Below are 16,281 nucleotides of genomic sequence, written 5' to 3'. Positions count from 1 at the left end.
GGTGAGCTGCCGGCATTTATCATTTAACATTATCTACACTATTCTTTGGGAGAATTTGCCTTTGGGTTCTAAACATGCTGACCAATGAAATGCGTTACTAAGAATGGGAGCCAATGTTATTTTAAGTATCAAGCTGCAGAAAAATCAAATTGCATCTTACTTCACAATATTTAAGTTTTGTTTATCCAATAATATTTCTAAGAATGTATGAAACAAAACCAGTGGCTTAAAACATGGTAAGGGGGCTAAAGTTTTTTTTCCTGGTTCTTTACTGTTCATTCCCAGTTAATGCCAAATATAACAACATATATAGGATATTTAATTTATTAAATGATAAGAGGTCAGTTTTTCAATAGGAGCTGCTGCATGTTGAACACTTTTGAGAATCTGGCCATTGATTCTTTGGTTCTGTTCCAAAACCAAATCTCTCTTTATTGGCAGTTGGCCAATCCAGTTTTGGATGTCATTTTATACAGTGATTCAATTAAGCATAAAATCCAATCCATAGCTTTCTCTGCACCATTAAACACTGTCACCAATCACTAGACAGCTCTGAGGTACACATGAAATATTCCTAGATAAATCCTCCATCTCCAAAGAAACATGTTTCCTGTACAACTGTAAATCCAGGTTCTCTGTTGAAGATAATCCAGTCTGGCAATGCTATGGCCCTAGAAAAGTTTCCTGGGAAACTACAAGTTTATGCAATGGCAAAGTCATCCAATGTTTTCATGCCACTATATTGTATTAAAAACACCTGTTTTATTTGTACAATGACTTAAATGGCTTACAGATTAGGATCCTACAAATAATACATAAACTTTATAGCAAAAAATATACATAAAATAATTCATCCTTCTATTGTTTACATAAATGATGTATATTTCTCTGTGTGTATATATATATATATATGCTGTATTTATAGTTGATGTACAGATGTGTATTTACACACACACAGTATACATTTATATATAAATAAATGTATATAAATTTGTGTGTGTATATATAAATAAATGTATATATGTGCCTGTGTGTGTATATATAGACACATAAATATACATATACATACACACACATATATACACAAACATTGAGTATGTGTGTAGTATGCAGAATCTGCATACAAACAGCGCAGTCCTTCATTGGCTGTGAGCTTCAAAGGTATCAAAGATACCAACATTATAGTCCTTGGAGATAGAACTAATGTCACCGTTGTGGACAGAGGACTGGCTTGATGCATCTTCCTTTGTGATGAACTAAGTTTGCTGGACAGTGGCAACCTGCAACACATGGCTTATTGCATGGACCAATCTCATTCCAGTTGTCACATGTTTTGACACATCCAGGGCCACAGGTATCATACACTGCACCATGTTTACACTGGGTTGCTGAAAGGCAGTTAAAAAAAAAACACACACGTGATTGATAAAGATCACAGGATTAGGATTAAAGATATGCCATTTTAATTACATTTTTTAAAACCATAATGCAATCCTTTATCTCTAGGACATGTTAGTCATACTTGCAGATATTTAATAGAACATCATAGCATCAGAGACGTATGAAAAAGTGCTTTATATAGAGATTCCACTAGATTGTGCTAAAGATGAGCGTGAACCAAAACCAGGTATCTAAAATAATCCTGATCTTTGTGAGAATTCTAATCAGGATCCTAACTTGAGAGCTGTCTTTATCAGTGCAGAAACAAAATTCTGGATCCAGAATACCTCCAAACTTGGGGAAAGTTCACATCTAGAACCAGATCTGAATTTTGTAGTTTAGGCTTATCTCTGCTTTGACTGTATAGATGATATAATGCCTTTCATCTGAGATTCTTGGAACATTTTACAAAGGCAGATAAATAACCTCATTATGTCCATTTTTCAGATGGGGAAACTAAGGAACCAGAAAGGTGAAGTGACTTGTTCAAGTTTCCATTAAGAACCACTGGCAAAGTTGACAGTGACAAGTCTTCCGACTCACAGGCATTGCTTTTAATTTCACCAATAGAACTGTACATTGCAGTAAGTCAAGACAATGCTGTTAGTTCAACAGCAACACCACATATTGGAAAAAAACAAAACCAAACCCCACAATGATTTCTCTGCTATACACTTATATCAAGGGGTCGCTGAGGTCAATGATTCTTATGTTTGGTGATGCCAGTATGTGCTCCATGCAGTTGACATTTCAATGCATTTTCAGTATAAATGACTATGGAGGGCTAAGCTAAAAGCACTATACCACTACTAGATTAGAACTTTGAACTCTTCACATTGTATACTCTGTTCCAGCGTGGAGAATAATACATGGCTCAATAACAAATAAAAGGCTGTTATTCTTTCAAAGGGCTGTGCTGAGGTAAAAAAGAAAACACAATAAGTGGCCATAGACTCGCAAGTATCCAGAATCCTATTTTGCTATTTACAATTAAGTGGCTGCACGAAAAAGGTTGCTTCTCTCTTGAGAGTATTACAGGTCCACACTTGTTAAAGAATGCAAGTCACACAGAACAGGGCTAATTTTTTTCCATGTATGGGGCTTAGAATGCCATTACAGCATTGCCATTATTCACAAAGAAAAAGTAAGCAGAGATACTCTTATTAAAATACAAAATCTTGTAGTAATGTCATGCTAAGTTTAGGAGTTTAAACACTAAGGCCAGGTCTACACTAAAAAGCTAGGTTGTCGCAGCTACATCACTCGGGGGTGAAAAATTATGGACTAAACCCCATAGGTGTCGTTTGACTGCTATATTTTTGGGGGGGAGGGTGCAAAGTACAGGTGTGCCCATGCACACATGTGCACCATGTAGCCATGGCTCACTGGCTCTCTCCCCCACCTGGGCTGGATACCTGGGCTGCTGGTGCTGGGGAGGGGGATGGGACGGCTTAACAGGGGAGCCCCAGCTGCTGCTGGCTGGCTGGTGGTTACTCTGGCACCAGCTGCTGCAGTGATGTCGCTGCTCTGCTGCCTCTGCGGCCGCTGCTGCCAAGAGGATGCCACATGCCAGGCCTGTTTCCTCCCTGCCCATTCCTGCATCCCCTTCCCTTCCCCATCCCCTCTGCTTTCCTCTGCCCATTGTCCTCTGCCCCATTCCCTTCTCTTCACCCTGCCCCCTCCCACTGCCCACTATCTCTTCCCCCCACCCCAACCATTGCCCTGCCCCCCTGCTGGCACTCCCTGTTGTATAGGAAATGGGCAGGCACTAGGACCCAGGAGGAAACATGCCGGGGTGCGGGAGGCACAGCACGGGAAGGACAGAGTCCCCCCGTCCCCCCCCCCCCACACACCAGCAGGCCAAGCAATGCAAGCCCTGCAGGGCAGCTCAGTGCTCACAGAAATCAGGGCAGGAGAGGGAGAGGAAGTGGCACATGACCCTGTGTAACCCCTCTCCACACACCTTGCCTCTGTTTGGGGGGACAATGCCCCCGCGCACGCTCCCAAACCACGACCATGCCTAACCCCGGTGTAGACAACAGATGCACCACTGTAGCATTTTAAGAAAGTGTAGACATAGCCTAAGAAATCAGAAAATTAACGGTCAGATCCTCAGTGGGAGTAAAAAGTTACAGTCTCCACAGTAATGTCAACTCAGCCAAGTTGGACATCCAGCATATTTTAAGACAGTGTTTTCAACCTTTGTTCCATGGCCCGTAGCAAACTATTTCTAAGATTTCCAAAGGGGTCCGCACCTCCATGCACATTTTTTTAGGGGTCCACAAATGAAAAAAGGTTGAAAACCACTGTTTTAAGATATCCATCTAACCTCTTAACACAGCAGTGTAATAAGCAAGATGCATCGTTTTAAAAAAAAGAAGAAAAAATTACATAGGCCAGCTCCTTAGCCAGTGCAAATCAATGTAGCTCCATTGATTTCAGTATAGTTTTGCTGATGGATGCTAGTGAGGAGCTGTCTCTTTGTGTGGACAGGAGACAGATTCATGTAACCCTGAGAACCTTTTAAAATTGCAATATTAATGGATATTTTGTACTGTAATTATCCTAGTTTTTAAAAGAAAAGGCAAAATTTTCAAAAAGGAAAAAAGGAAATTAAGAGAGGGGAAAAGAAAGCCACGTAAAGTACATCAAGCACATAACACCTTTAGCTACAAAGCAAGCTCTGCACATGCAGAATCTAATCCCCACAAGAATATGTGCAGTGCTTAAAAGTCCTTCAGCAACTGTGTATTAAATGTTTGATAAAATGTAGGCCAAGATTTTCAAGAGTGACTTGTGATTCTGGATGGTCAGCTTGAGCTACCTTACAGGGTATCTGTATCTGCTGAGTAGTTGCCCTCTGATAATCAGATGCCCCTTAAGGTATCTCATGGTGGGCACTCAAAAATTGAGAGACTGAAAATTGTCCCTTTGAAAATCTAGGCCTTAGAGCACACTCTATGATCTTAAGTTTTTCAACCTTAAAGACTTCAGCCTATAAAGTTTTACTGTACAAAGGCCAGGTATTTGGTCCAGCTGAGCTCTGCTTGGCACAGTACCCAAGGTATGGAAGAAGAGATGGCTCCAAGCCACCTTTCCACTACCCCAGCCTGGAGCCATCTGGGGGCCATTTCTGCCTCAGAGTAATTCAGAACAGATTAAAGGCTGCTCCTCTGAGCACTGTTGGCACCAATAGTTTCCTAGCACTATGGTGACTTTTCACTGAAAAGTTAAAACATGGCATTTTCCACTACTCAAAACATGAAATTGGTGAGCAGTGAAACTGTTGAAATTGTTCCTCTCAGTGATACCATTTAAAAGATATGACTGCTGCCATTTACAGTGGATTTAAATGATAATTACTGTGGAAGTGGAATACTGAAAAATACAATAGCTGACATTTAAGCCTGTTTGGGCATTTTGCATTTTAAATTGTGATTGATCCAAAACATTCCACTTTAACTTTAAGTCAACCAACAACTAAAAAACAACAACAAACAAACAAACAAACAAAAAAAGGACAATATACAGTTAAACCTCCCCTGGATTGTTGACATGGGTCATTACTATATAGACACAGAAAACAGAAGGGATGCTTTCATATCCACCTTCTGATGCAAATACATTTAAAAAATTTGAACACTAGTGATGTTAACTTTCCTAATATGTTAGTACAAAACAAAAACTTACTACCAATGTTGCAAATAATACAGCATTTTGCACCATTACCTGTCCACTAGCATTTTTCCATTCATCTTCATGTAAGCAGAGTCAGGATGATCTCTACCCTGACATCTGGTGGTGAATTATGGCAAGTTGTGGAAAAGAACTTCAGGGGCTGATCTTGTCTGCAGAGGCACACCCACTCCGCCTAGCATGAGCCCAGCTCCAGGTTTTTTGCCACCCGAAGCAAAAAAAAAAAAAAAAAAAAAGCCAGAGTGCCGCCCCTTGAAAAGTGCCGCCCCAAGCACATGCTTGGGATGCTGGTGCCTAGAGCCGGCCCTGCATGAGCCCACAGCCAGAGCCGGCTTTAGGAAGTGTGGGGCCCAATTCGAACAGTTTCGACGGGGCCCCGGCTGGGATGACTAAAAAAAAAAAAACACTTAAAAAAACCCCTCTCATTTCTTCCATGTATTTACTTTCCATGGTTATATAAATAATAACAACATTATATATTACATACATTGTGTCATATATTATAAATATCAAGTTCATTAAGAGGAACTTTATTGTACACCTCACCTATATGTTTTTAAAACTTTATCTTCCTTGCTTTTTGTTCAACAAAATCTTTCAGTATATTGCCTAACTCTAAGCTCTTCATTACTTCGCATTCAATTGACATGATTGCCAATTTGTTTAGTCGGTCTTCCTGCATTGTTGATTGCAGATATGTTTTAATTAGATTTAGCTTCGAGACGCTCCTCTCTCCTGAGGCTACAGTTATCGGAATAGTCAGGAAGATTCGAATTGCTATAAATAAATTTGGGAATGCTGTTGATCGGTTATTATATGCAAGAAATTGAACCATTTTTACGGGGTTTCTACAATCAGACGAAAGAATTGGCTTTAACGCTTCCAGTTCTTCACAAAGCATGTAGCCATTTATGTCAACTGATTTTACAGTTGAAACTTGTTCGTTTTCCTGCACTAGTTTCACATCTGTCAATGCGAGTTCCAGGTCTGCAGCAGATTTTCGTATGGTGTCCTTGGGAAGATTTTTGAATTCGCATAAAAATCCAAATAAACTCTCATGCTTTTGTAACTGTTCAAACCTTGGTTCAAGTGACTGTAAAGTTTTGTCTAACACTTGATTGAAGCATTGCACTCTGTAAGCTTCTTTTGGATCAGAAAAAGGCTCGTCTGCAGACTCATACTCAAATTGTATTTTTCGTTTGCGCAAGTGTTTAGTCTGGTATACTGGAGTCACATCTAGATCTTTGGCAAGTTCATTGGCACCAGTTAACACTTCTTGAAAACCCTTCTCTCTGTACGTTTTTAACCAGTTACAAAGCTTTTCGAATGAAGAAATTCCTGCAGAAATATCCATTGTATCACTCTGTAGCTCTTTGCTCACAAAATTCACTTGAAAAAGTAAATCATGCCAGAAAACTAGAGAAACCAAAAACTTATAATCCTTCATTTGAATAGCCAGCAGTTCAGCTTCACTTTTTGCTTGAGCATCATCAATTGTTTCTGCTACCTCTACGAGTGCATCATAAAACTCCCCTGCTTGGTACCGCAGAACTTTGACGCTTTGCATTCTACATTCCCATCGTGTTTCGCAAAGAGGCTTTACAGAAAGGCCAGTAAGATGTTTTCTAAAATAGTCCATCTTTTAGTAGATGCAGAAAAAAGGACGTAAATACGCTGCAAGGCTCCAAAGAAACTCATTGCATCTGGACATGTTTTGGCCATGTCTCCCAAAATGAGATTATAGTTGACATGCACATGGTGTAAAAAAAGCTCTTGGGTTTGTTTTCAAAAGTCGTGCTTGTACACCTGATATGTTTTCCTTCATATTTGCGCTGTTGTCATAGTCCTGCCCACGGATATTTGCAACGTCCAATCCCAGGTCTTCGAGTTCACTTAAAAGGATATTGTACAAATATTCACCTGTGCTGCTTTCTACTACTACGAACTTAATGAAATGTTCATATACTCCTGCCAGAATATTTGGTGATACACCATCAGCCACATACCTAATTGTCAATGACATTTGTTCTTGGTGACTAATGTCAGAAGTGCAGTCGAGTATAATAGCAAAATACTTAGCAGCCTTAATTCGAGCTATTATTTCATGTTTAACAGCATTCCCTACAATACTACTACGTTCATTTTGAATGTTTTTTCCTAAATAATGGTCATGTATTTCTTTGTTCTTGATTCTTCGTAAATGTTCCTGCATCACTGGGTCAAACTTTCCCAGTAATTCAATAACGCCAAGAAAATTTCCATTGTATGATGTTCCCAGCCGTTCATCAGACCCACGAAATGATAAATTTCATTCTGCTAGCAACTGAACGACAGCAACTAGTCTCTCAAAAACTTGATATCAGCATTTTGCTTCTTGGTCAATACGTTTTTGTTGTATTGAGTCAATGGTTTTTTCAGCAGATAACCTTTGCTGAAGGTAGCAGCAACTAAGCATAGCTTGTAAATGTCCTTTGGAGTTTTCGTGCTCGGCCAATCTTGTATGAATATTAGGCCAGTCATTAAAACCATTAGATGCTAATGAACTTGTCACATTACTGCACAAAATCTTACAGTAATAACAAAAGATCTTGTCGGCTGACTCTGAGTATATCACCCATGGAAAAGCTACAGTTTCACCATTTGAAAGTTTCCTTTTGCATTGAAACTTTGAAAAGTGTTCCCAATCTTATTTTTAGGGAAATCTTCTACAATAATTTTAGGCGGCCCTTGTTTTACTAAATACTCCCTGATACGCTGGCTAATGTATTCTGGCCAAGTTGCAGGATCATCAGATATTTCTATCTGGTCAGCAGAGTTGAAGTTGCCTTTCTGCTCTGGATCTAAACTACTCACATCTTTATTATCAGAAAGGCATTCTTGACCCTCAGTACCTTCAGCATCAGTTACAACCCTTTTTGTAGTCTTCTCTTCACCTTGACTGTCTTGAGTGTCTTCTTCAGACTGATTTGGCTCTTCAAATTCTTCGTCACTGCTGTCGTTCTCTGTCTGTGTCGTATGTTCTACTGGAGAATTTTCAACCAAATCTGCATCTTCACTGAGCTCTTCTGGCTCAATAGTAGAATCAGGTCTGCTAAAATACTTGTTTAAAGCACCCTTTTGCTTCTGTCTTTCAACTGCCTTTGCCTTGTATATGGCTCTTTTCTTACTCCCACTTGGGTACTTTCTACCAATGTCTCTTGATCTCTTACCCATATTGATAGAAGTCACCACATTCTAAAAGAATATTGATTATAGATTTTCACTTTCATATTAGGAAAATAATTTATGTTTTGATAGTTGTACAACTAATTTTCTTCAATAATGTTTATTTTATTAAAATTTATAAAATATTTCCTTATTAATATAAAATTGCGCCCTCCTCTCCCACCCCCAGTGCTGCCCGGCCCCGCGGAAACAACCGCCCCCCCCAGCGCCGCCCACCCTGCGGAAACAAACACTCCTTCCCCAGCGCCGCCCTGCCGAAACAGCTGTGGGTCGAAAAGGAAGGTTTTTTTGGGGGGGGGGAAAGAAACAGCACACATAGGGTGACCAGATCACAGAAATAAAATAGGACCCGCCCCCTCCCCGCTCGGCCCCAGCATCACACCCTCTTCACCCCCTAGCCCCCCGCTGGCTTGCTGCGTCCCTCCTAGTCAGTCCCCACCCACCACTCGCCTCCTATCACCTTCTCCCTCACTTGCCAGAAACCCCCAGGCCCACCCCTAGAACCCCTGCTGGCTCACTGCTCGCCTTTTTGCCCACCCACCCCTTGCCCACCCGCTCACCCCTGACTCGCCGCTCGCCCCCTCATCCCCCCCAAGTATAAAGCCTCATTCAAAGACCCAGGGGGTCACTATATTAATGCACACAGCAGTCAATCAATGCAGTACCAAAAATTAAAATACTGAAAATGGATGACCCCCTCCATCCACTGACTCGCCGCTTGCCTCCTCACCCTGCCTCCAAGTATCAGGGGTGGCAGGTTTGTAGAAATTTTGGTGGTGTCCAGAATGCTCAGAGCCCGCCCTCCCCGAACTCTGCCCCCCACCTGCCTAAGGCTCTGTAAGGGAGTTTGGGTGGGGGGAGGAGATCTGGGGTGCAGGCCCTGGGTTGGGGCAGGGGATTGGGGTGTAGGACGGTTGAGAGGTTGGGCTCTGGGATGGAGTCTGGGGTGCAGGTTCTGAGACAGTTTGGGGGCCGGAGAGGGGGTGGTGGGTGCTGGGGGGGAGGGGACTGCCATCATATGTGGCTTCCTTCCTCCCCTGCTGCCCCTCACCATAGCCTCACTGGGGGTGGGGGATGGGGCTGCCCCTTGCCCAGTGTTTGCAGGAGTGGTGGCTGCGGGGGAAATCACAGGGTCAAACACTCACTGACCGAAGCCCCAGCAGCTGCTCAGGTGAGTGAGGTCCACTGCAGATGACCCTGTCTCCCACCGGACCGGAAGCTCGCTTGGCGTCTCCTCCAGGTGGGTGCCGGGGGAGGGGAGGGGACGGCTGCAAAGCACATGTGTGCCTCCTCCCCCCTCCTGGCGTGCAACAGCCGCTGCCTCTGCCTCAGCCCTCTGCCGGCTGGGCCAGCGTCAGCATCTCTCATTGCCATAGCAGTAGCTGCTTCCGGGAGAAACGCACAGCTTTCCTTCCGGCAGCGTCTCGATCGGCAGGGCCCTCCCCCCTCCTGACGTGCAACAGCCGCTGCCTCTGCCTTAGCCCTCTGCCGGCTGGGCCAGCGTCAGCATCTCTCGTTGCCATAGCAGCAGCTGCTGCTTCCGGGAGAGATGCACAGCTTTCCTTCTGGCAGCGTCCCGATCGGCGGGGCCCTCTTAGACGTGGGGTCCAATTCGGGGGAATCGGTGGAATTGGCCTAAAGCCGGCCCTGCCCACAGCAGCCCAAATGGTCACTTTGGCTGCTGTGGGATCCCCAGTTTCTCTGTTATTGGGGCAGGAAGAATAAAGTGTTTTACCCTGATTATGTGAATCAAGTACAGTGGAACTGTTTTATGACAGAGGGACTCGCCATCAACTAAGTAGCACTTGCTAGACAAGGGACATGGGTTCCAAAACCCAGTGAAGGGAGAGAGGCTGGGGACAGGTATTTGTACCTGATGGTATGAGCCCCTTTTGAGGGCCTGAAACACCAATTGCACCTCCTCCTCTCCCCACTGTGGAATATCAGAGCTAATTTTGATTTCATTAGGAGTCTAGTTACAGGCTGCTGAGCTGAATTCACTTTGGGCCAATGGTGAACCAGCACTGAGGCTCCTCTACTACAAGCTGAAATCACTAACGAGCTAAAATTAATAAGAGCTGAAATCACTGAGTGCTGTGTTAAGTAGCTGGAGGAAAGGGGGGCTGAAGATATATTGCTGAGCGGCTGGCGGAGCAGAGCAGTTCGCGGGATGGCTGGAGCAGCTCACGGGATGGCTTGTGGAGTGGCTTGCAGTGAAGGCTGCAGCAGAACCCCACGGAGAGGCGGGGCAGTCGGCCTTGGACCACGTAAGGTGCCGCTTAACACCCCCGCGCCTCCCCTCCCTCTATTGCCACCCAGGCTGGGAGGTAAAACTCTGCAGATAAACTTTTGAACACTGGCGCTGCACTGGCCAGGGACAGAGACTTTTGGGTTGTTGGACTTTTGGGTGATTTTTAGGTTGCTGGACTTAAGACCCTGAGGGGAAAAGGACACTGCCAAACTTACTTGGGAGTGGGTCTTTTGCTCATGGTTTGCGTTATGAATCCTGTTTGTGGTGTTTCCCCAACATCATGCCGCATTGTTTCCCTCCTTTATTAAAAGGATTTTGCTACACTCAGACTCCGTGCTTGCGAGAGGGGAAGTATTGCCTCTTAGAGGCACCCGGAGGGTGGTATGTAATTGTCCCAGGTCACTGAGTGAGGGCTCGAGCCGGTTTTGCATTGTGTTATTGAAATGGAACCCCTAGATACTGAACCCGGCCCTTGTTGCTGCCAACTCAGATGGGCAGAAGGGTTACATTCAAAAACATGTTTGGCATTGCTGCTTACAATCTTGTCCTGACTTTAGGCTTTTAACAACTAGCTCCTAATTGTCCATATCTATTACTGCATTAATGGCGATTTACAGCTTTTAGTTACCCACTGTGCAGTGAAAGTCTCTTGTTGTTCCACTGCACAAAAACACAGATATCAGATATGAACTTTTGAACTGCTTTGTTTTTCACTGATAACTGACAAATCTAATTAAGATAATGTCTGAGGTCTAATAAGAGTCCCAAACAGCCGCCTTTCTCAAGTCAGCCTCTAACTGCTTTTCTGCATTCTCAAGTCTATAGAACTTTCCGAGTTAGGATTTCCAAATGATTACAGCAGTGGTTCCCAAACTTGTTCCGCTGCTTGTGCAGGGAAAGCCCCTGGCGAGCCGGGCCGGTTTGTTTACCTGCTGCGTCCACAGGTTTGGACGATCACGGCTCTCAGTGGCCACGGTTCGCTGCTCCAGGTCAATGGGAGTTGCTGGAAGCGGCGCGGGCTGAGGGACGTACTGGCCGCCGCTTCCAGCAGTTCCCGTTGGCCTGGAGCAGTGAACCGCGGCCACTTGGAGCCGCGATCGGCCGAACCTGCGGACGTGGCAGGTAAACAAACCGGCCCGGCCCTCCAGGGGCTTTCCCCGCACAAGCGGCGGAACAAGTTTGGGAACCACTGAATTACAGGGTGCTGCTTTTTCTGTTACTGTTGCCCAGCCTTCCCTTTCCTGGTGTTTCTTAGGACATCCAGTCTGGGCGTCATTCATGGTACTTGCTGCTTACAATTTGGGTGCATCATTTCAGAAGCATTCTTGCCAGTAGAAGGGAGGAGACCTGAACAAGCCTTTTAATTATACAGTTTTGCCTGTATTTCTAACTGCTCCAACTTCTATCAAATGTTCATTAAAAAGTTAGAAGTTCTCTCCTCTCTCACAGAGACACATAGAGGAAACTGATTAGAGTAAGATCTAGGAGAAATTCCACCAGGGACAAAATTATTTGAAAAAAAAATTGTGCACTTTAAACTTAAATTCTGCAGATGAGAGGGAACCAGGAGGGCAAAACAGCTGGTTGAAACCAGCATATAAGTGGAAATGATGACATCTGGAATCACCCTCTAACAACAACTCAGGAATCAAAGGAGAAAATCACTTAGCTGAGAAGAGCTCCTGAGAGCCAGTCCCTGGATTAAGTGGCTTTCTCAGTTCTACTACCTGCACCTCCCTCCTTGTCATTGCCCAAAAGATGCCTTCCCTTGTCTTTAGTATTGCCACAGCCATCCCTTCACAGGGAATTACTTCCCTCTTACCATACTGACTCTTCTACATATGTCTTCTGAGCTCCGGAGGCTAAAGGTTAATACTCCATTGCCCAAACACCTTTGCATTCCCCTCAAGTCATCCTGGCCAGGATGTTTCTTTTCCTTCCTCAGCCCTATAAACATCTCTCCTCTGTCTTCATCAGCCTCTCTCTCTCTCTCACCTCCTTTTTCCCACTCTGTTACTCCCTCACCAGCCCCCTCACTTCTTTTTCTATCCTCTTAAACCTCCTTCCCTAATTTCTCCTCTTGTCTCAACATCCCAAGCTCCTTTCTCTTCCCCCATACGCTTTCTTATTCCCCATATCCATCCTCATAGCTTCTCATTCTCCCCTCAACTCATCTGCTTCCCACACATCCCTTCCTGCCCTTCCAAACCTTCTCAGTTTACACATTGGTCTCACCAACCCCTTCATACCATAACCCAGCTTTTTCCTTTTTATCCTTTTGTAACAAATCTCCCATTCACTAATGTCTTCTCCACACCCTTCTCTTTAGTGTCATCTTATATCACCTGTGCCTTGTATGCCTTGAACAGCAGTGAACATGTGCTATTCATTTAGGAAATGAGTAGCTAGATGATCCACTTTCTGGTTAGAGGGGGGGGAAGTGTGTAGAGAACAGGACATATATTTAGTCTCCTGTACATCCCATTTGGCTGACAGTCCAGACAGCATAAGTATTCTAAAGAATATATTTATCCCTGAGCTAGGCATACAGCACTCTGGGTATAAGAATTGGCAAGCACACGAGACCTGTTTTATAACACACAAAAGAATAATTAAAACCTGACTTTATTAATAAGTACACTCCATTCCCATTAGAACACGAGCCTTCCAAATATCCTGCTGTCTATGAAATGTCAAACAGGAAATGAAAGTCACAGATTACTACATTTTAATGACATATATATTGTTTCATAACTAGAAATGTTTATCCCTAAATAGGACAAAATAATTGTAATGGTAGGGTTGAACAAAAGGCAGTTAAAGCTTAAAACCTAGATACTGGTTATTGTTAAGTGTAAGGAGGCACTTTATTTTTTATGAGTTCCCTGCACAGTCCATACGGTTTTGCTGTATAAAATGTGCCACCCTGACACCACCCAGATATTGATAGTGTGAGCTGAACTAGAGTACTGCACTTAGGATGGAAGAATCCCATTCACTGTTACAGATTAGGGACCAAATGGCTAGGCAGCAGTTCTGCAGAAAAGGACCTAGGGGTTACAGCGGACGAGAAGCTGGATATGAGTCAACAGTGTGCCCTTATTGCCAAGAAGGCTAATGGCATTTTGGGCTGTATAAGTAGGGGCATTGCCAGCAGATCGAGGGACGTGATCATTCCCCTCTATTCGACATTGGTGAGGCCTCATCTGGAGTAGTGTGTCCAGTTTTGGGCCCCACACTACAAGAAGGATGTGGAAAATTGGAAAGAGTCCAGCGGAGGGCAACAAAAATGATTAGGGGGCTGGAGCACATGATTTATGAGGAGAGGCTGAGGGAACTGGGATTGTTTAGTCTGCAGAAGAGAAGAATGAGGGAGGATTTGATAGCTGCTTTCAACTACCTGAAAGGGGGTTCCAAAGAGGATGGATCTAGACTGTTCTCAGTGGTACCAGATGACAGAACAAGGAGTAATGGTCTCAAGTTGCAGTGGCGGAGGTTTAGGTTGGATATTAGGAAAAACTTTTTCACTAGGAGGGTGGTGAAGCACTAGAATGGGTTATCTAGGGAGGTGGTGGTATCTCCTCCCTTAGAGGTTTTTAAGGTCAGGCTTGACAAAGCCCTGGCTGGGATGATTTAGTTGGGAATTGGTCCTGCTTTGAGCAGGGGGTTGGACTAGATGACCTCCTGAGGTCCCTTCCAACCCTGATATTCTATGATTCTATGAATTAAAGGTCAGACGATCGCTGGTCCCTGGATATTTGTACATGGGAACAAGATGTACCCTTTGGAGGAACTGTAGAGACCCTTTGTGATTTGGCCCTCCCTTAGGTCCTTTTGCAAAGCTGAGGTAGCACTGAGATTTTCAAAGCCCAGGGAATTTAGAGACACAACTTCCATTACAATCAATGAAAGATGCATGTACAAATCACCTAGTTGGCTTTGAAAAGTTCAACCCTGGCTAGGATTTGCTAATGGGCCCAAGGGAGGCCCAGATCCCAATGGGATTTGAGTGCCTTAGGCTATGTCTACACTACAGCCTATGTTGGCATAATTTATGTGGCTCAAGGGGGTGGTTTATTCACACCCCAAGCAACATAAGTTACACCAACATAAGTGTTCATGTGTTCATGTCTCCCGTTGGCATAGACTGTCTTCCCCAGACGTGCTGCAGCGGCACTGCTGCATTGGTACAGCTACGCCACTGCAGTGCTGTATGGGTAGACATGGCCTTACTCCCCCTTTGAAAAGTCCAGCCCCTATACATTATTCTCACATTCTGAATGGAGTATCAAGTGGAAACTTAGTCAAACACATGCTACTTTCCTGAGGAGATCCCCAAGGATTTCAACCAAAAAAGCACAAAAAGGGTGCTAGTGTTTGAGGGGATGTTACAGAGATGAAAAGTTTCTACAAATGTCCATTTTAATGGGCGGTTTTGTCTTGACTAGTAGCCTTTCAAGGCCTTGGTAGAGGATTTATGGACACTTCTTGCTCAAAATATTGTCTCAAGGGGTGTTTTGTCCTTAGAAAAGTTCTTATCTTTGATGACACTGTAGAAAAAAAGGCAAAATGTTCTATCAGTATAGACATCCCCTTATTAAAGGAGCCTCTTTCACTGATACAGCGCCATTCCAACAGGCTCATGCTTACAGGGAAGACTGCATTAGTTTCCCATTTGTGTCAAAGGAAGCAAGAGAGCATTAGCTGCTACGATTGCGAAAGTTAGGTTAGGCCACTGGTGTGCTGAAACCATTGCCTCTCATGATGACTAATGTTGTCTCGTTGTTTCCTAATACTTCCCACTCTAAGTATAAAACAGGAGACGGATCAATTGTAAACTCTTTGGGGCAGAGGCCATCTTTCTTGTTCTGTTTGGACAGAGCCTACTGCAGTGGGGTCCTGGTCTATTACTAGAGATCCTAGGCAGTCCTGCAATAATAAAAAGCAAAGAGAATCCAGGCAGTTCATGAAAACAAGCCAAGGGCTGTTTTCTTCAGGCTCCAGTCTGACCTGCTACTGGATGTGTCAATGAATTAAAACTACATATGCCATTAATGCTTTCTGGGGCCGCATTTAGGGAGCAGTACATTCACATAGGGACATTCTGTCCGGATTGCTCTGTTCCTTTGTAAAGAATAATCAGAGATTTCAGGAGCAATCATATATTTATCTGAATCATTCACCCCTTCCTGCTATTGTATCCTCCATGTAACAGAAAATTATGAAAGGGTAGACATTGAGTCACACAATCACCAGAATAGATAGCAGAGTAACAGCTCTTTGACCAGCAGAGAGTATCCCACTCATCTTTCTAAACTATAATTAAGGCTGTGAGTCTGTTACGGATGTTGCAGTAGTCACAGATTCCGTGACTTTCCGGGACTTCCGGAACTTCTGCAGCAGCCGGTGTGGCTGGCCCAGGGGCCACCCGAGCACCCGCACCCACCACTGCTGGGGCATTCTCGCCCCCGCCTCCCGCATCATCCCCCCTCCAGCAGCAGCGGCAGTCCCGGGTCGCCCCCCCCCCCACCACCAGTGGGGGTGCTAGGCCACATGCCGCAACACCCCCAGGCCCAGCAGTGGTCCCAGGCCGTGCGTCGCTGCCACCACCCCCACCCCAGCACCTGCGGTGCCCCCGGGCCACCCCCTGCCCCAGAACACCCAAGATT

General features: G+C 44.4%; 1 protein-coding gene across 2 annotated transcripts in view; it reads right to left on the bottom strand.

Annotated features, from left to right (window-relative positions):
- Positions 1-1,015: 1,015 nt before the first annotated feature.
- LOC112117057 (BMP-binding endothelial regulator protein) overlaps positions 1,016-16,281 on the bottom strand; it is a 209,443-nt gene continuing 194,177 nt past the window's right edge. Inside the window, exon 15 of one of the 2 annotated variants that reach the window (XM_026663488.1) lies at positions 1,016-1,388. In XM_026663488.1, coding sequence (XP_026519273.1) covers positions 1,207-1,388 — 182 coding nt within the window. In that variant the 3' untranslated portion in view covers positions 1,016-1,206. The remainder of the gene's footprint in view (positions 1,389-16,281) is intronic. The other variant, XM_026663489.2, reaches the window with a different exon arrangement.

The sequence above is a fragment of the Terrapene carolina genome, unplaced genomic scaffold (assembly GCF_002925995.2).
Source record: "Terrapene carolina triunguis isolate 2854851 unplaced genomic scaffold, T_m_triunguis-2.0 Scaffold33715, whole genome shotgun sequence".
Taxonomy (NCBI): Eukaryota; Metazoa; Chordata; order Testudines; family Emydidae; genus Terrapene; species Terrapene triunguis.
Note: the sequence above shows the minus strand (reverse complement) of the source record. Positions and strands in the feature narration are given on the sequence as shown.